Consider the following 13,471-nt stretch of genomic DNA (forward strand, 5'->3'; position numbering starts at 1 on the left):
GCACACTGTATGGTCTGTACACTAGATCCTTGTAATGAATAGAGACTGCCAACTGGAAGGCGTGTGTTCAAACCCACCCAGTGCCCATGAGCATGGCTTAGAGACAAAGATAGCACTGTGTTTTCCTACTATTTAAGATCTGGACCAGTGCTGAAAATGTGTTAGCCCATCTGGGTGCTCACACTACACGTACAGTAGTCCCATTACTGCTGTCATGGCTGAATACATAAATAGACATATGACTCATAATGGGTCCCAACCTGTCTGATTGGTCCAGTCTGGGAGAACATACCTAATGATGCAGATTGCAACAATCTGAATGACGAAGTGTTTTTGTGCATGTATATATTACCTGTTTGTTCTGTTTTGTTTACTTAATCCCTTGGAAAGATCTCTGCGAGACCATAACACTGGTTTATTTGAAGTTCACTGGTAGCAACTGGGAGCAGGTGAGCTTTTGTCTGACTTCTACATTTGCCTAGCACAATATGTAATAATAATAACAACAGGACAATGGAAAAGTCATTCTTCACAAGTCTGTTTTTATCTACAGAGGGAGCGGGTCCTCTTCCACTGAGGCTGCCATGTTGTATCGCCTGTTTCTACAGTAGTTCAGAACGGACAAACCAAACAATGACTCTACAAAGGGCCTTTCACGTTTTTTGAGAGTTTTTTGTGGCCACCTCTACACTCTTGGAAGGGGGATAGTGAGGCGAGCTGGTTGCAATCTGCAACTTCAGAGCTAGATGTCACTAAATCCCACACGCTGGCCTTTAACAGTACAGATTAGACATTAGTCTATTTTTAGGCCATAGCAGGAAAAACACAGATGTAATTAATACAGTTAATGATAGCTCTGTATCCCTTAAATGCATTAGTAAGCCTTGCCTATGAGCAAGCATACACAGTTGCACAGCTCTGAAACTACTAGAGCTAATTGGAATGCAGCCCGTATTATATTATTAATTACACCTGTGGTCTTCCTGCCATGTCAAGTCAAAATTTCTCAAAGCAAGACTTTTAATTAGCCTGAATTCTGGGCCTTTAGGTAAAACCAATTTCTTCAACTTAAATTACATTTTCTAACTACCGTAACAAAAAAAAACCATTACACTGAGTTGTTTTTGAAGGTCAACATAAACCACTTAATGCTGAAGTAATGTTTGACTGAAGTGTTGTGGTAAAAGATATCACACACTTCCCGAAGTGGTTTTGTCTTTTTATTTTTGACTTGGCTATGTTGGTCAGACCTCACCTGCTTCAGTTCTGCTTTGGTCTCTGCTGAGAGACTGGGACATTTCTCTCTCTCCTTTAGTATATACAACACAGACAACTGTTGGATAAATAGTCTGTCTGCCCCTGACCTTAGCCGTCAGTAGCAGCTTTGAACTACACAGATCTTACTCTCTTTCTCTCACTCTGAGTGCATCCGTCTGTGTCTGTTGGTCTGTTGCATGTGGTGCCCCACGCAGACTCTCTTTTACACTGACAGAAGGAAATAAAGAACACAATGAAGAACCAGATATGAAAGGTGTCACTGATGTTTCCAATAAGCTTTCCTCCTCTTCCTCATTCTGACTGTCTTTTGGACAGACCTTTTCTCCTCCCTCTGTCTCTCCATAGGTCATTGTATATCTATGTATGCCAACTCTGCCCCTAAATCTATACCCTACCAGTTGTGTGACCCTGGCGTGTCCTCACCACTACTGTTCTGAAACAAGCACTGCCTGTTGTTCTACAAAATGATTGATTTCCAGCCGCCTCACTCGCTGACCTCACACCAATGACATCAACCCCAATTCTCTCTCCCTGATGGCTCTTTCTCTGTCCCTCTCTGTCTGCCTGTGCTTCTATATACAGTAAAATGACCCATATCTCTATTATTTATTTGTTACATAATTTTCTATCTTTCTGAGTCCTTCCCACCATAGACCTCTACTATTCAGCTGGCCTTGTGATATTTCAGCACCCACGCTGCCAATGAACACCCCATCCACCAGCGGTGTTCACGTGTTTAGAAAGTGCTGCAAAGGCCTTTTGAAATGTTTCAGATTGGGTTTGATTAATCCTGTTTGCAGTGCTGGGTTTTGTTTTCTTAAGAGGCAAGGCATGCCTCTCCTTCCTTTAGTCTGCTTTGACCCACCCTGATTTGTCGACATGTAAGTAAAATATGACAGGACTGGAGAAAGTACTGCAATCAATTGTTACTTTATAGTATGAACAACAGGTAAGAGGATATTTCTGGTCTTACTGAGCATATACGTGTAAGTATTCACTGTACTTTTAATGAAAAAGATATTAAGGAGGAGGAATTAACAAACCTTACATCTGCTGATTAAATTCCTTACCAACCCAATAGTGGGCCTGTCCAGAAAGGTCTGAGGTGACGTGAGGCCACACAACAGCACTCCTGGCAGCCATCAACTGTTTTGCCTTAAAGACGCTTCAGCCTAGTGGACGTTTGCCAACATGGAGGTCAAAACCAGATTGATCAGTTGAGGGGAAACATAATTACAATACGGTGGAGGACGACAAAAAAAAGAGCCCATGTTAAGCATTAAAATCATGAAGAGATAAAGACACACCTGAAAAGACCGAAGAGTCTTTTAAATTACTGTAAGTGTTAGAAACACTTCATAAAAAGCAGCTTGTCTAGCATTTAATCTCTGTACTAAGCTATGTGCATCACTGAATGCATCATCAACTAGCTCATGCAAATTGAAAATGGCCCTTAGCTTCACACATTTCAGTCAGCTTTATCAGAGTCAGGCAATGTTTGCAATAAAATCTGCACCGCCATGGACGTTAAAATTATGCCCAATAATGATGACGATGCATTGATTATGTGCTGCTGCACTTGACAGAAGAGCTTTCTTAAGAATCGGCCTGCTGTGAAGAAAAACGGCTTAAAAGATTTTATACAAAAACTGTTTGGGTGTCAGCACTAAGTCTCACAATTATGTAACTAAACTGGTGGTATTGTGGCAAAATGGATAATATTAGTAACAGCTGAAATAAGCCTGTAAATCATTATTTATCAAATAAAAAAATAAATACTATGGACAATAACAATGAGCTGGTCTTGTGATCTTTGATGATGTTGTAAGTGATGCTTATTTAATACTGGCTCTGATTGTGCTTCTTTTCGATATTATCAGAACTAGAGACCCACAGTGGGACAACTCAAAATAGGAACAAATTTAAAAATAAAGACATAAATGAGCACTGCTGCTCTACTGTGGACCACAGATTTCTTTAACTCACGACCCATCCCTCTATGTAAGATAAACTGATAGAGTAACATTCCCTGATCACTTGTCACCAGCCAGTCTGAGACAAGTCTGCAACCTGCACAACTAGTTTGGACCGAGAGGAATTTAGGAGACTTTCCTGAGGATCTGCCTTTACTACTTACTTTCCACCCGGGTTCGCCTTGAAGGGGGGTCAGTAAATACATAAAATGTGTCTAGGTGTCGATCATAGCTAACATCTAATGACTTAGCTCGCTAACTCCCATCCCAGGTTGTTTTGAGGAGAGATCAGCAGAGAAGCATCACACCCCCCCCACTCCCTTCAAAGATACTTTTCTTTTATATTCCTGAATCACAAATCCAAACAAAACATTAAAAAGCGATATTAGACACAGTCCTAAAGCTCGTGTGAAACCTAAAAACCATCTGTACAAACATTAGCATAACAACATCAAACTTAAAACTCATGCTTAGATAAGCAGTTTCTCTTGCGTACCTCTCTCACCACGGCCAAAAAAAACCCCAAAAAACATGAACTTCTGAGCTTCTGCGGGACCCGAAGTTATCATCCACCACTTCTGGACGGTTCCCGAGACACAATGAGGAGGTTTACTATCCAAAGAGAGCAGTATTTGTGAGGGAAACGATGAAGTTTCGGCAGCGTTGATACTCAGAGAACCTGTTGCTGACAGCTCGGTGTGTCACACCACCAACAACATGGCTGACGACGAGTGAGCAGCAGCAGTGTGGCTGCAGGGCTGCGGGGCGCTGTTAACGTCGGACCGTCCACTGTGGGAGGAGAGACACTGGGAGGAAGAAACAGTGAAACAGATGGAGAGGGAGAACAATTGGTGATGGGAGAAAGATAAGAGAGCAGGCAATGCAAGAACTACTAGTCCTTTTTTTTTCTTATTCTAATTTTGTAAGCCCTACATTTACTTCAGTTTCCTAGCGAGTTATTGTCATATGTCGAACCACAAGAAGGTCACATATTCCTAAACTCACCTGCTTTTGGTTCACATTTTACCACAGATAATCTCCTGAGCCAACAGCCATACATTATTAATTTCTCCTGAATATTATACCTACTTATGCAGTACAGCCGGGTCCATAAGGGCGGCCTGACTGCTATAAAGTACGGCACTACATTACAGTTTAATGTCTTTTTTTAATATATATATATTTTTAAAACTAATAATGCTGTTTGAAATCTGGAGAATGTAAAATGAACTGCAAGTTGCCTAATTTTACTTTTTTGGGGTTAGCACTACATAACCCATAGTGCATTGCGGTTGTGTTGCGTTCCATTTTGCGACTGCGTCAAGCGGTTTCTGACGCGACGTACTACGGTTTACTTCTGGTTTACGGTCCAGCCACTAACCCCCATGCAAGTGGGGCAAAAATGTTCAATAAAAAGCCCCGCAGGAACTTTCGGCAGAGAAAGGAGAACTCCAGTGAAGAGGAGGAGGAACAGAAGAACAACGGGGATGAAGAGGAAAATCAGAAAGCTCCCATTGTGGTAAATAAGCCGTTAAATCTGGCCCAGGGCCGCGGAATCTCTTGCAGCTCCAAGCGGGAAGCGACGCCTCCCAAGCCGGATAGCAGCGACGGGGAAGACGGTGAAAGTGACCGGAGGTTGGGAGTGACAGAAGAAATAGAGGAGAGGAAGAAAGACGGGACTAAGAAAAAAACAAACATTCTCAGTTTCTCTGACGACAAAGAAGGTAATTAAGTATAAATATGTCGTTTTGAAGTCAATAATTTTAAAGATGGATCGAGTTGGTAACGAACGTGTTAGAGCAACGTAACGTTGAAAATGAGCCTGAAATTGCTGACATGAACAAGATTTTATAACGTTAGTGTGTTAATGAGACTAAAAATGTATAGACAGAATATATTTGATCTGAGATATTTGTATTGCCTAGTATTTTCTCGCCACTTAAATTATCCCTATCACCTGTGCATTTGTGCACACAGTTAACTAACTGGACAAAGTGTCAATGCCCCACAGGTCCCAGTCCACTGTACCACTGTACCACTGCACCACTGTACCACTGTACCACCAGTGTACTTTACACTATCAACTTAGACCGGTACTGCTAAATTTGTGGCTCTGTCCTATAGTCCTACATGAAGTTGTGTTTACCGCAGAGTAACTCACACACAGAAAGCAGTATTGTTCCAGCACAAGAGTACTGATTGGTTTATAGGTTTCTGCTCGTATAACGTAGTTGCCATTTATGGACTGCTGTGTGCACTGTACTTCATAGGAACTTGAAGGCGACAGGGTATAAAAACACTGCACAGAGGGTGGTAGTTGAGAGTGGGGGTAAGTTTTTGTCATTGATATCTGATATTCTTTTTTTTACTGTCTCAGCTGAGGGGCCAACATTTAAGCTGAAGAAGTCTTCTGATAAAGCTGTGCTGTTCCAAGTTAGGAGGAAGGAGGCTTCACCTGCCAAGACCACCCACAGCACAGGTAGGTACCTCACTGGTTCTTATGAGAAACACTCATGACTCACACTAGCAGGTCAACATGGTAGATGACGCATTGCATACTCAAATCTTACGATCACATACAGTATACATACACTAACGTACATACATACATGTCAGATGCCAGCGTACACCGAGTTAACAGTGGGTTATTTTCCTATCTTTATTCAAGAATGTGGTCTTTTAGTTTGAGAACATGACTTATTGATTTCATGTTCAGTCCTTGACATTGCCGCTCCATGTTGTCCAGCAATCTGCTAGACTCAGTCCTGATATATCTGCATGCAAACACACATTTTGAAGACAAGCACAGCACATCTGAGCACAAGCAGCTTTTTGAGTGCGAGGGCAGACTTTTGAGGGAAAGCATTGAAAATCAGAACATGCAATCAATAGGTCATTTTCTCTAATTAAAGGACCACACTCTTGAATAAAGATAGGAAAAAAAACATAGTTAACACTAATGCCATCTAATACAAGAGTGCTGTAATAAATCCTACCTGTATGAAGAATATAATGTTATGTTTTTTTGTTTAAACTGTTGAAGGTTTTGATTCAAGTTTAACATTATCTTGGAAGCTGTAATTGTAGAGTGTGTGTTCGTAGTGCTGTTTAATTGTTCTGTTACGCTGAGAGGTGTTTCTAATAATTTGTCCACCCCATGAGGGCAGACTAAATATTAAAACGACACCATCAGTGCAACTAATGAACTGGCAACCGATTGTAAATCCTGATAAACAGGGGTAATAAAAAGTCTCAAATTAAACTGTATCTATTAAACTGTCGTAAATATGATTTTCACAGGTCTTAAAAATGTATTAAAGTCAATGTTACTTGTATAAATCATTTTTCAGTCTTGCTTTTAAATGGGTTTTTGGGAAGAATTTGTATTGATTATGCAACAACAGGCAACAATTACAAAACAAAACTGCCATGAAACCAGTACGGATTTTCCTTCATATTTCTTTTGTACTTTTTTTACTAGTATGGATGCAAAATAGGTCTTAAACTGGATTCATAATGGCCTTTTTAAAGTCTTGAATTTAACCTTTTGAAACCTGCAGATGAAATACAAGTAGCTGTAGTGTAATCTAACAAATACTTGTTCATGGATTCATGGAAAAGGGGTAAAGCATATCAGCAGTGACAAGTATGATTTGTTTAGTATAGAGTTATTTTGGTCTCAGAAATGATGCCTATACAGAAGTCTTACCTGTTGGCCCACAAACTTAAGATGTAATTGAAGTAACATTTTCATCTTATTTCAGTAATTCTCTAGATTATAATATGATAATGTTTGCTAATGTAATCATACTTAGAATCTTTTTTGTATTGGCATGTCTCCCTCTCTTCTCTCTAAGCCCCAGCGGGTGGAGGTGTCCCATCATCCAGTTCTCTCAGGCAAGATCAGGCTTCACCACGTGCTCTGCACCGTAATGATGATGATGATGACGACGACGATGATGATGATGATGATGATGGTGACAGTGACAGTGACAGTGATGAAGTTAGTGTCAGGTCTCCCTCAGTCAGCTCAGCCTCAGACTCCAGCCGCTCTGCTACTAAACCAGGTGTGTGTTTTTGTGGGTGTACTGTATGCTGTGTGTGTCAGAGGGCGAGGGAATCTGTGCTTTTGGGTGCTTTAAACCTGCAGATGGTTATTGTGTCTGTGTGTGTGCATGCTAAAGGTTTTAGAGACAAACTCAATGTTCAGTCTGCTGGTTCCTGAGTACCAATTTCGACTGTACATCCAATTTACAATCCCATGTACAACCTGACTTTATCATAATGATAAATTAGGTGTTATTCTGAGAGTACAATTGCAATGTGTCTGCTAAAAACACAGAGCTGTTAAGACACTGAAAACACATTGTTTAGTAATGAAATGTAAGTAATTTCAAACATTTTATTATTGAATACCAGATAACTATAGTTCAGTTCTTCATAAAGTATTTATTTAATGTCCAGCACTGTTAAGAAGCCAGATTTCTGTTGCTACCACTTGCTTCCACTATTGCTTATAATACGTGGCATTTGTTGTGTTTGTGTGTGTCTGTGTTTGTCTGCTTGCCATTTATATTCATTGTGTCTCCCTGTCTGTTGATTTAAAACCACTTTACAGTAATTATCCCCAATGCTGAAGAGATCCGGGCAGCCAGGAGGCAGCGTCGCACCACTCGAGCACAGAAAGAGTTCATTTCCCTGGGTAGAGATGGCCAGAGCTCCGCTGGTAGCACCCCGGATCATTACAGCAGAGACGATGACGAAGACAGAGTTGATGATGACGATGATGAACCAGATGATCATGAGAGAAGAATCGAGTTCGCCCCACGATTGAAGAGCATAAGGGAGAGGATTGCTGAGAAACTTGGTATGAGAGGGACGGAGACAGGGGAGATGGGGTGAAGAGGTTTTGCATCAAACTGTGGGAATGTGAGTTGTACTGTTTTGTCTGTTTGTGTGTAATCTAGGAGGAAGTGATGGCAGTTTCTCAGGGACTGATGGAGAAGAGCAGGAACTTTGGGAGGAGACACAAATTGAGAAGGGAGTCAAGAGACGACCAGGAGAACAGGTAAGAAGAGATTTCAATCAGCAATACAAATTTTAATTTTTGAGCCATCCAAACTGCTTTTCTCTTCGGGGAATCAAAATGGGGAACTCCTTACCTACAGAAGTAAAACTGGATCCTGACTGGGATCATCTTAAACTCAAACAGAAAGAGTTTTTGAAGAGCAATCAATCATGTAGTCATGAATGATCTGCTGCGTCCTGTTTTATGGTGATTTATTTTATTAGTTTGTGTTCTGTGTTGCTTTGTCTGTACGTATTATTGAGTTTGTGTTTTTTACTTTGTTTGTTGTTGAGTTTTATGTATTTTAAAGGCCCATCTAGGGATGGGCATTGGAAATTAGTATATAAGATTTATATAGAAATATACAATATATAAACTGTAATGTTTATGTTACATACAAATAAACTTATTTATTTTCAAAAATAATAAAATTTCACCCTAGGTGTTCTCTGTGTTTTTTCTGTATTGATCTTTTGTCCCATTTTGTGTAAAACTGGGCATTCTTAAATAGTATAGTCTCCTTTCTGAAGACATCAGTGTAACTACACCCCTCTGTGCTGCAGCTTTGACATCCTTTATCCTCCTATTTTCTTCTCCTCAGAGCCCATCTGGCAGTGAATCCAGCCACTACAGCAGCAGCAGTAACCGCAGGCGAGACAGGCGAAGACAAAAGAAGAGACCAGCAGGGGTCAGAATCCCAAAGACTCTTTCTCCCATCAGTGTCTCAATGGTTAAGAAGAGAATCATTGGAAAGTATGTTTCTTCTAGATTTGTTTGTGTGGCACAACATCATCATTACGCTGAGTCTCATTGCCAGGTTGTCAACCCAAAGCATTGGTATCTACATTTGACAACCTGTGAATGAGACTCAATCATCTATGACTATGACTGACCCACCGTTTAATATTGTCATAACAATATTTTTCCAGTGTACACATTGCCAAGCAGTACGTGTGTTGGAATCAAACATGTACATATACATCTGTGTATTCCTCACTTCACTCGTCTTTCTGATATATTTTTTTCTCTCTAGACTAGACTCCATGAAGGAGGTGCACAGAGCACGGCAGGCAGAGCTGAGGAGGATGGAGGGCGATGTTGAGTGTGCTAAAACCTCTGTGGAAAGTCTGGAGGAGAGTTCCTCAGAGAGTCAGCTGAAGTTTTACAGGGCCATGACCCTCTATGTCCACAACCTGGTGGAATGTCTACGGGAGAAGGTAGGAAATGAGTAAATCTGTTCAGTTAATCAAATATTTAATGATTTAAATGGAATAGAGCCTTCAATTAAAAAAATAGGTTGCAGGACCAAACAGTACATTTTAGTTTTTAAAACAGGTTTAAACAGGTTAAACAGGCTCTGTCACAATCAGACATTTTTTTGAACAGCTAATCGCTAACAGATAAGTGATGATAATTTGCTGACAGGTTGTTGAGATCAACTCACTGGAACTGGAGTTGCACGTTCTGCTGTCTGACCAAATGGAGGCGCTGTTGGCACAGAGACGACAGAGAATCAAGGAGCAGGCTGACCGTCTGCAGCAGCTCAGCTGTGAGTAACATCTGTGTGTCCATGTGTCTGCATGTACATTTGTGATCAAACTCTTGTCTCAGTATGTCTCAAAATAGTCTCTGGACAGAATATTTACCTGTATTTTTTTTTTTTACTAATTTTATTAGATAACACAGATGAGCAGAGTGGAAACACAGCCAGTGGAACAGAAACTCAAGGGTAATAATGTCTGTCAAGATAAAAATGTTCCTCTTTGGTTTATTACTTTCCTCATATGTTTTATATATATATATATATATATGCTATATGTATTCTATATATAAATAATTAAGTTGCCGTAACATTAAATTAGAAAAGCTTGCTAAATTAATTTAATCAAATCGAGCACAAAGACATTACAAAAAGAGGTATAGACCAAGTCTGTGAGATAGGCACTCCACTCTGCTCTTACAGATGTTTGTATGATATTTGTCTGACATGTTGCAGCGAGGGAGACACTGGTGTTAAAGCTGAGGACGTTGTCGGTATACCTGAAGACACAGAGCTCACAGCAGATGAGGAGGAGCAGCTGCAGAAGAAGACAGGTGACGTCAACCTGCAGACCAGGGTTTTATATTAACAACACAGCTTTAACCCTATAAACTGTGATACAATAAATTCTGCCAGGCTGCAATATAAGTCTGTACTCAGATTTTTTTGTGGTTGCTTTTATCTGACTTCTCTTTCATTTCCTCTCCAGCTGATATCCTGTTGAGGGCCCAGGCAGTGTTTTCTGACGTCCAGGACGAGTTCTCCAACGTTAAGGAGATTCTCTCCCGGTTTGCAGAATGGAGAGAATCTTACTCTGACTCTTATCACAGTGCCTACATCTCTCTATGTCTGCCCAAGTTGTTGAACCCCATCATAAGACATCAGCTACTGCTGTGGAACCCACTAAAGGTACACGTGAACACAGACCCAGAGACTAGCTCATACATACATACACACACATATCATTACACAACATATGAGATTATGTGTCTAATGTCATTTGTGTGTGTTTCAGGATAATAGTGGGGAGTTTGAAAACCACCCATGGTTCACTGCAGTGGAGACCTTCTGTCACGGTCATGGCCATGAGGAGCTAGAACACACAGACAGACAGACACTGTCTAATGTCATAGAAAAGACTGTTCTACCCAAAATAACAGGTAACACACACTCACGTATCCATGCCCTGTGACCTTTCCCACTCATTCACACACTTGTTCCTGTCTACCACTCATAAAATGAACCACATTTTCAATTCAGTTTTATAAGTAAGCCTGCTCCAGGAACAGGGTGTTTCTCCAAAATGGAAAGCAAACTAGAGAAACCCCACATTCTCCCTGTCTTTTTTGCACTGACTTTGTTTAGCCTATGTGGAGTTGGTGTGGGATCCCGTGTCCCGCCATCAGTGCGTCTGTCTATCGGACATCTGTCACAGACTGAAGGAGGACTATTCCATCTTTCAAGGGGAGCAGACTAAACCGGTCAAGGTAAAGCCAACAATTACACATTAAGCTTATATAGTTGTCAATACAGACGGGCCCTAAGCTCTACAGTTCCTATTATCTAACAAATATGAAATTTTAGATAAATATATATACACACACATATACATACACAATACACAGCATATGACCATATTTGTGTTAACAACATGTATTTCTGTCCCATGCAGGCATTCATAGAGTCTGTGATCAACCGACTGAGGAGCTGTGTAGATGAAGATGTCTTCATCCCTCTGTACCCCAAAAAGTCAGTCTTTTTTTTCCTCTTTCAGTTTAAACATTAAGTGATTGCTTGTGTGACTAACAAGGACAGAGCTTGTATGACTTCACATCAGTGTCATCTTTGTGAAGGACTGTGTAACACATAATGATATCTCTAACCACTAGCCAATGATCTTATGTGTTTTTCCTCATTTACAGCAAAGAAGTCTCTTATTTTCCTTACTCAGAATAATGTATAGACTCAAACATGTTTCTTCTCAATCACTTGATTATATTGTTCAGTGACCTTTTTAATTTGTATTGTTGTAAAGATCAGGTCAATCACAATAGTGTTTGTTTTTCTATCCAGGTTCCTAGAAGACCAGTCATCGCCTCAGTGTCGCTTCAGGGATCAACAGTTCTGGACGGCCATAAAAGTACTGCTCTCTAACTAATGCCTTTTTTGTGTTCTTATATCGTCTCAATCTTGGGGGAGTTACATTGTTCCATGCTGCTGTTTGTTAATCAGAGTTGTTTTGTGTTTATATTAGCTACTAGGTAACATGGGAAAATGGGATTTGCTGCTTCCTGAGTCTGTATTGAAGGAACTGATGTTGGACAAACTTCTGAACCGATACCTGATGATCACCCTGTGCAGTCAGACTCTGCACAACAATGCTGTCCAGGCATGCAGAAAGGTGTTTACGTTGATCATTTTTAGTGGAATGTGTGTGTTTTTGGTGCCTGTGCACTTGATCTTGACAATGGTCTAGCTGTTAGTCATCTATCCCTCTCGTTCTCTTGATTAACCTCTCACTACTTCTCTCTCTCTCTCTAGATAGCAGATAGTCTTCCACTATCTTGGCTCAAAGGAGAGACTGTCTGTTTGCCTCAGCTCCAGAATTTCAGAAACCACCTAGTTCAGAGAGTTCATACCATTTGCAAACAGCAGCCTTCTGAAGATCCAAACACAAGGTAATAAAAACAACACATTTCTGTAAGAAAAAAATACCTCTAAATTTATCAGGTCATTAAGTTAACCTTTTAACAGTCAAGTATTGCCAAAGAAATCCTCACTTTTGATACCTTTTATTTATTGAAAAATGTTTTAGTTACTTGATGATGCTCCAGCAGTTTGACATAAAATATATATTTTTTCATGTGTCCCTCTCTACTGTAGGTTTGCTGTGGTTGAAGTGCTGCAGATTTTGAGCAGAATCAGGTGCAATGACTCCATCATGGCTATAGCAGAGAAATACCACTATGAAAATGTCATCTACTCTCACCAACTGCTGAACCAAGAGGCAGTATGAAGAACAGATGTTGGATCAAACAGTACACTGCCATTTTGAAAAGAATTGTCAAATACATTGTACAGCAGGAGAGGAATAAGACAATAATTCACTTTCCTGCTGTTTATAGTCATGAACATTTTGCTGTCTATTTTTGTGCAGGAGATAACCTGTATTTTTATAAATAAATATTTGAATTTTGTTAATATATCTAGAGTTTTATTTAGATTATATTTTCTTTCCGGTCATGTTAAAGATTATGTACGACTAATGGTAATAATCTCTTTGAAGTGTAACTTTTTTTGGTTGTGCAATAACCTGGACTTATTTAAGATGCCAGACTCCTTTACTGTTATATATTTTTAGTTACTACTACTTTACTTACTATTTTGATTTACTGTTATACAATCCAGTGGTTATGGACCAACACCACAGGTCAGCTTTTTTAGGTTACATCTGGTAAGGAGTAACTGCTATTAACCACGGTCTTATTTAGGCCAACTCTCACAGTGGCTTTATTGGCAGCCAAGGAGAGAATATCACTGCTATCATCTGGACAGGAGATAGATAGGACCTTTCCACTTGCATGGACTGAGGCTTGTATTCAACTGCATTTA

General features: G+C 40.1%; 2 protein-coding genes across 3 annotated transcripts in view; one reads left to right on the top strand and one right to left on the bottom strand.

Annotated features, from left to right (window-relative positions):
* Positions 1–3,982, bottom strand: part of itsn2b (intersectin 2b) — a 31,617-nt gene extending 27,635 nt beyond the window's left edge. For both annotated transcript variants that reach the window (XM_051379184.1, XM_051379183.1), the window contains exon 1: positions 3,748–3,982. The gene's annotated coding sequence lies outside the window, so the exon portion shown is untranslated. The remainder of the gene's footprint in view (positions 1–3,747) is intronic.
* Positions 3,983–4,581: 599 nt separating this feature from the next.
* gcfc2 (GC-rich sequence DNA-binding factor 2) lies at positions 4,582–13,062 on the top strand. The gene is made up of 18 exons (XM_051379186.1): positions 4,582–4,975; positions 5,629–5,730; positions 7,109–7,318; positions 7,870–8,118; positions 8,219–8,319; positions 8,921–9,072; positions 9,353–9,536; positions 9,745–9,868; positions 9,997–10,048; positions 10,316–10,413; positions 10,569–10,768; positions 10,875–11,019; positions 11,225–11,346; positions 11,532–11,608; positions 11,933–11,999; positions 12,114–12,260; positions 12,401–12,537; positions 12,743–13,062. Exons 1-18 carry the CDS (start codon positions 4,654–4,656, stop codon positions 12,873–12,875), a joined length of 2,622 nt encoding a protein of 873 aa, XP_051235146.1. The 5' UTR covers positions 4,582–4,653; the 3' UTR covers positions 12,876–13,062.
* Positions 13,063–13,471: the final 409 nt, after the last annotated feature.

The sequence above is a fragment of the Dicentrarchus labrax genome, unplaced genomic scaffold, assembly GCF_905237075.1.
Source record: "Dicentrarchus labrax unplaced genomic scaffold, dlabrax2021, whole genome shotgun sequence".
NCBI classification, from domain to species: domain Eukaryota; kingdom Metazoa; phylum Chordata; class Actinopteri; family Moronidae; genus Dicentrarchus; species Dicentrarchus labrax.

Excerpts from the sequence above, each read along its gene's own strand:
- gcfc2 (XM_051379186.1), top strand. The coding sequence starts at position 4,654 with ATGTTCAATAAAAAGCCCCGCAGGAACTTTCGGCAGAGAAAGGAGAAC. Across the intron at positions 8,320-8,920 it reads AGAGACGACCAGGAGAACAG|AGCCCATCTGGCAGTGAATC; the intron begins GTAAGAAGAGAT and ends TCTTCTCCTCAG. Across the intron at positions 9,537-9,744 it reads TGGAATGTCTACGGGAGAAG|GTTGTTGAGATCAACTCACT; the intron begins GTAGGAAATGAG and ends ATTTGCTGACAG.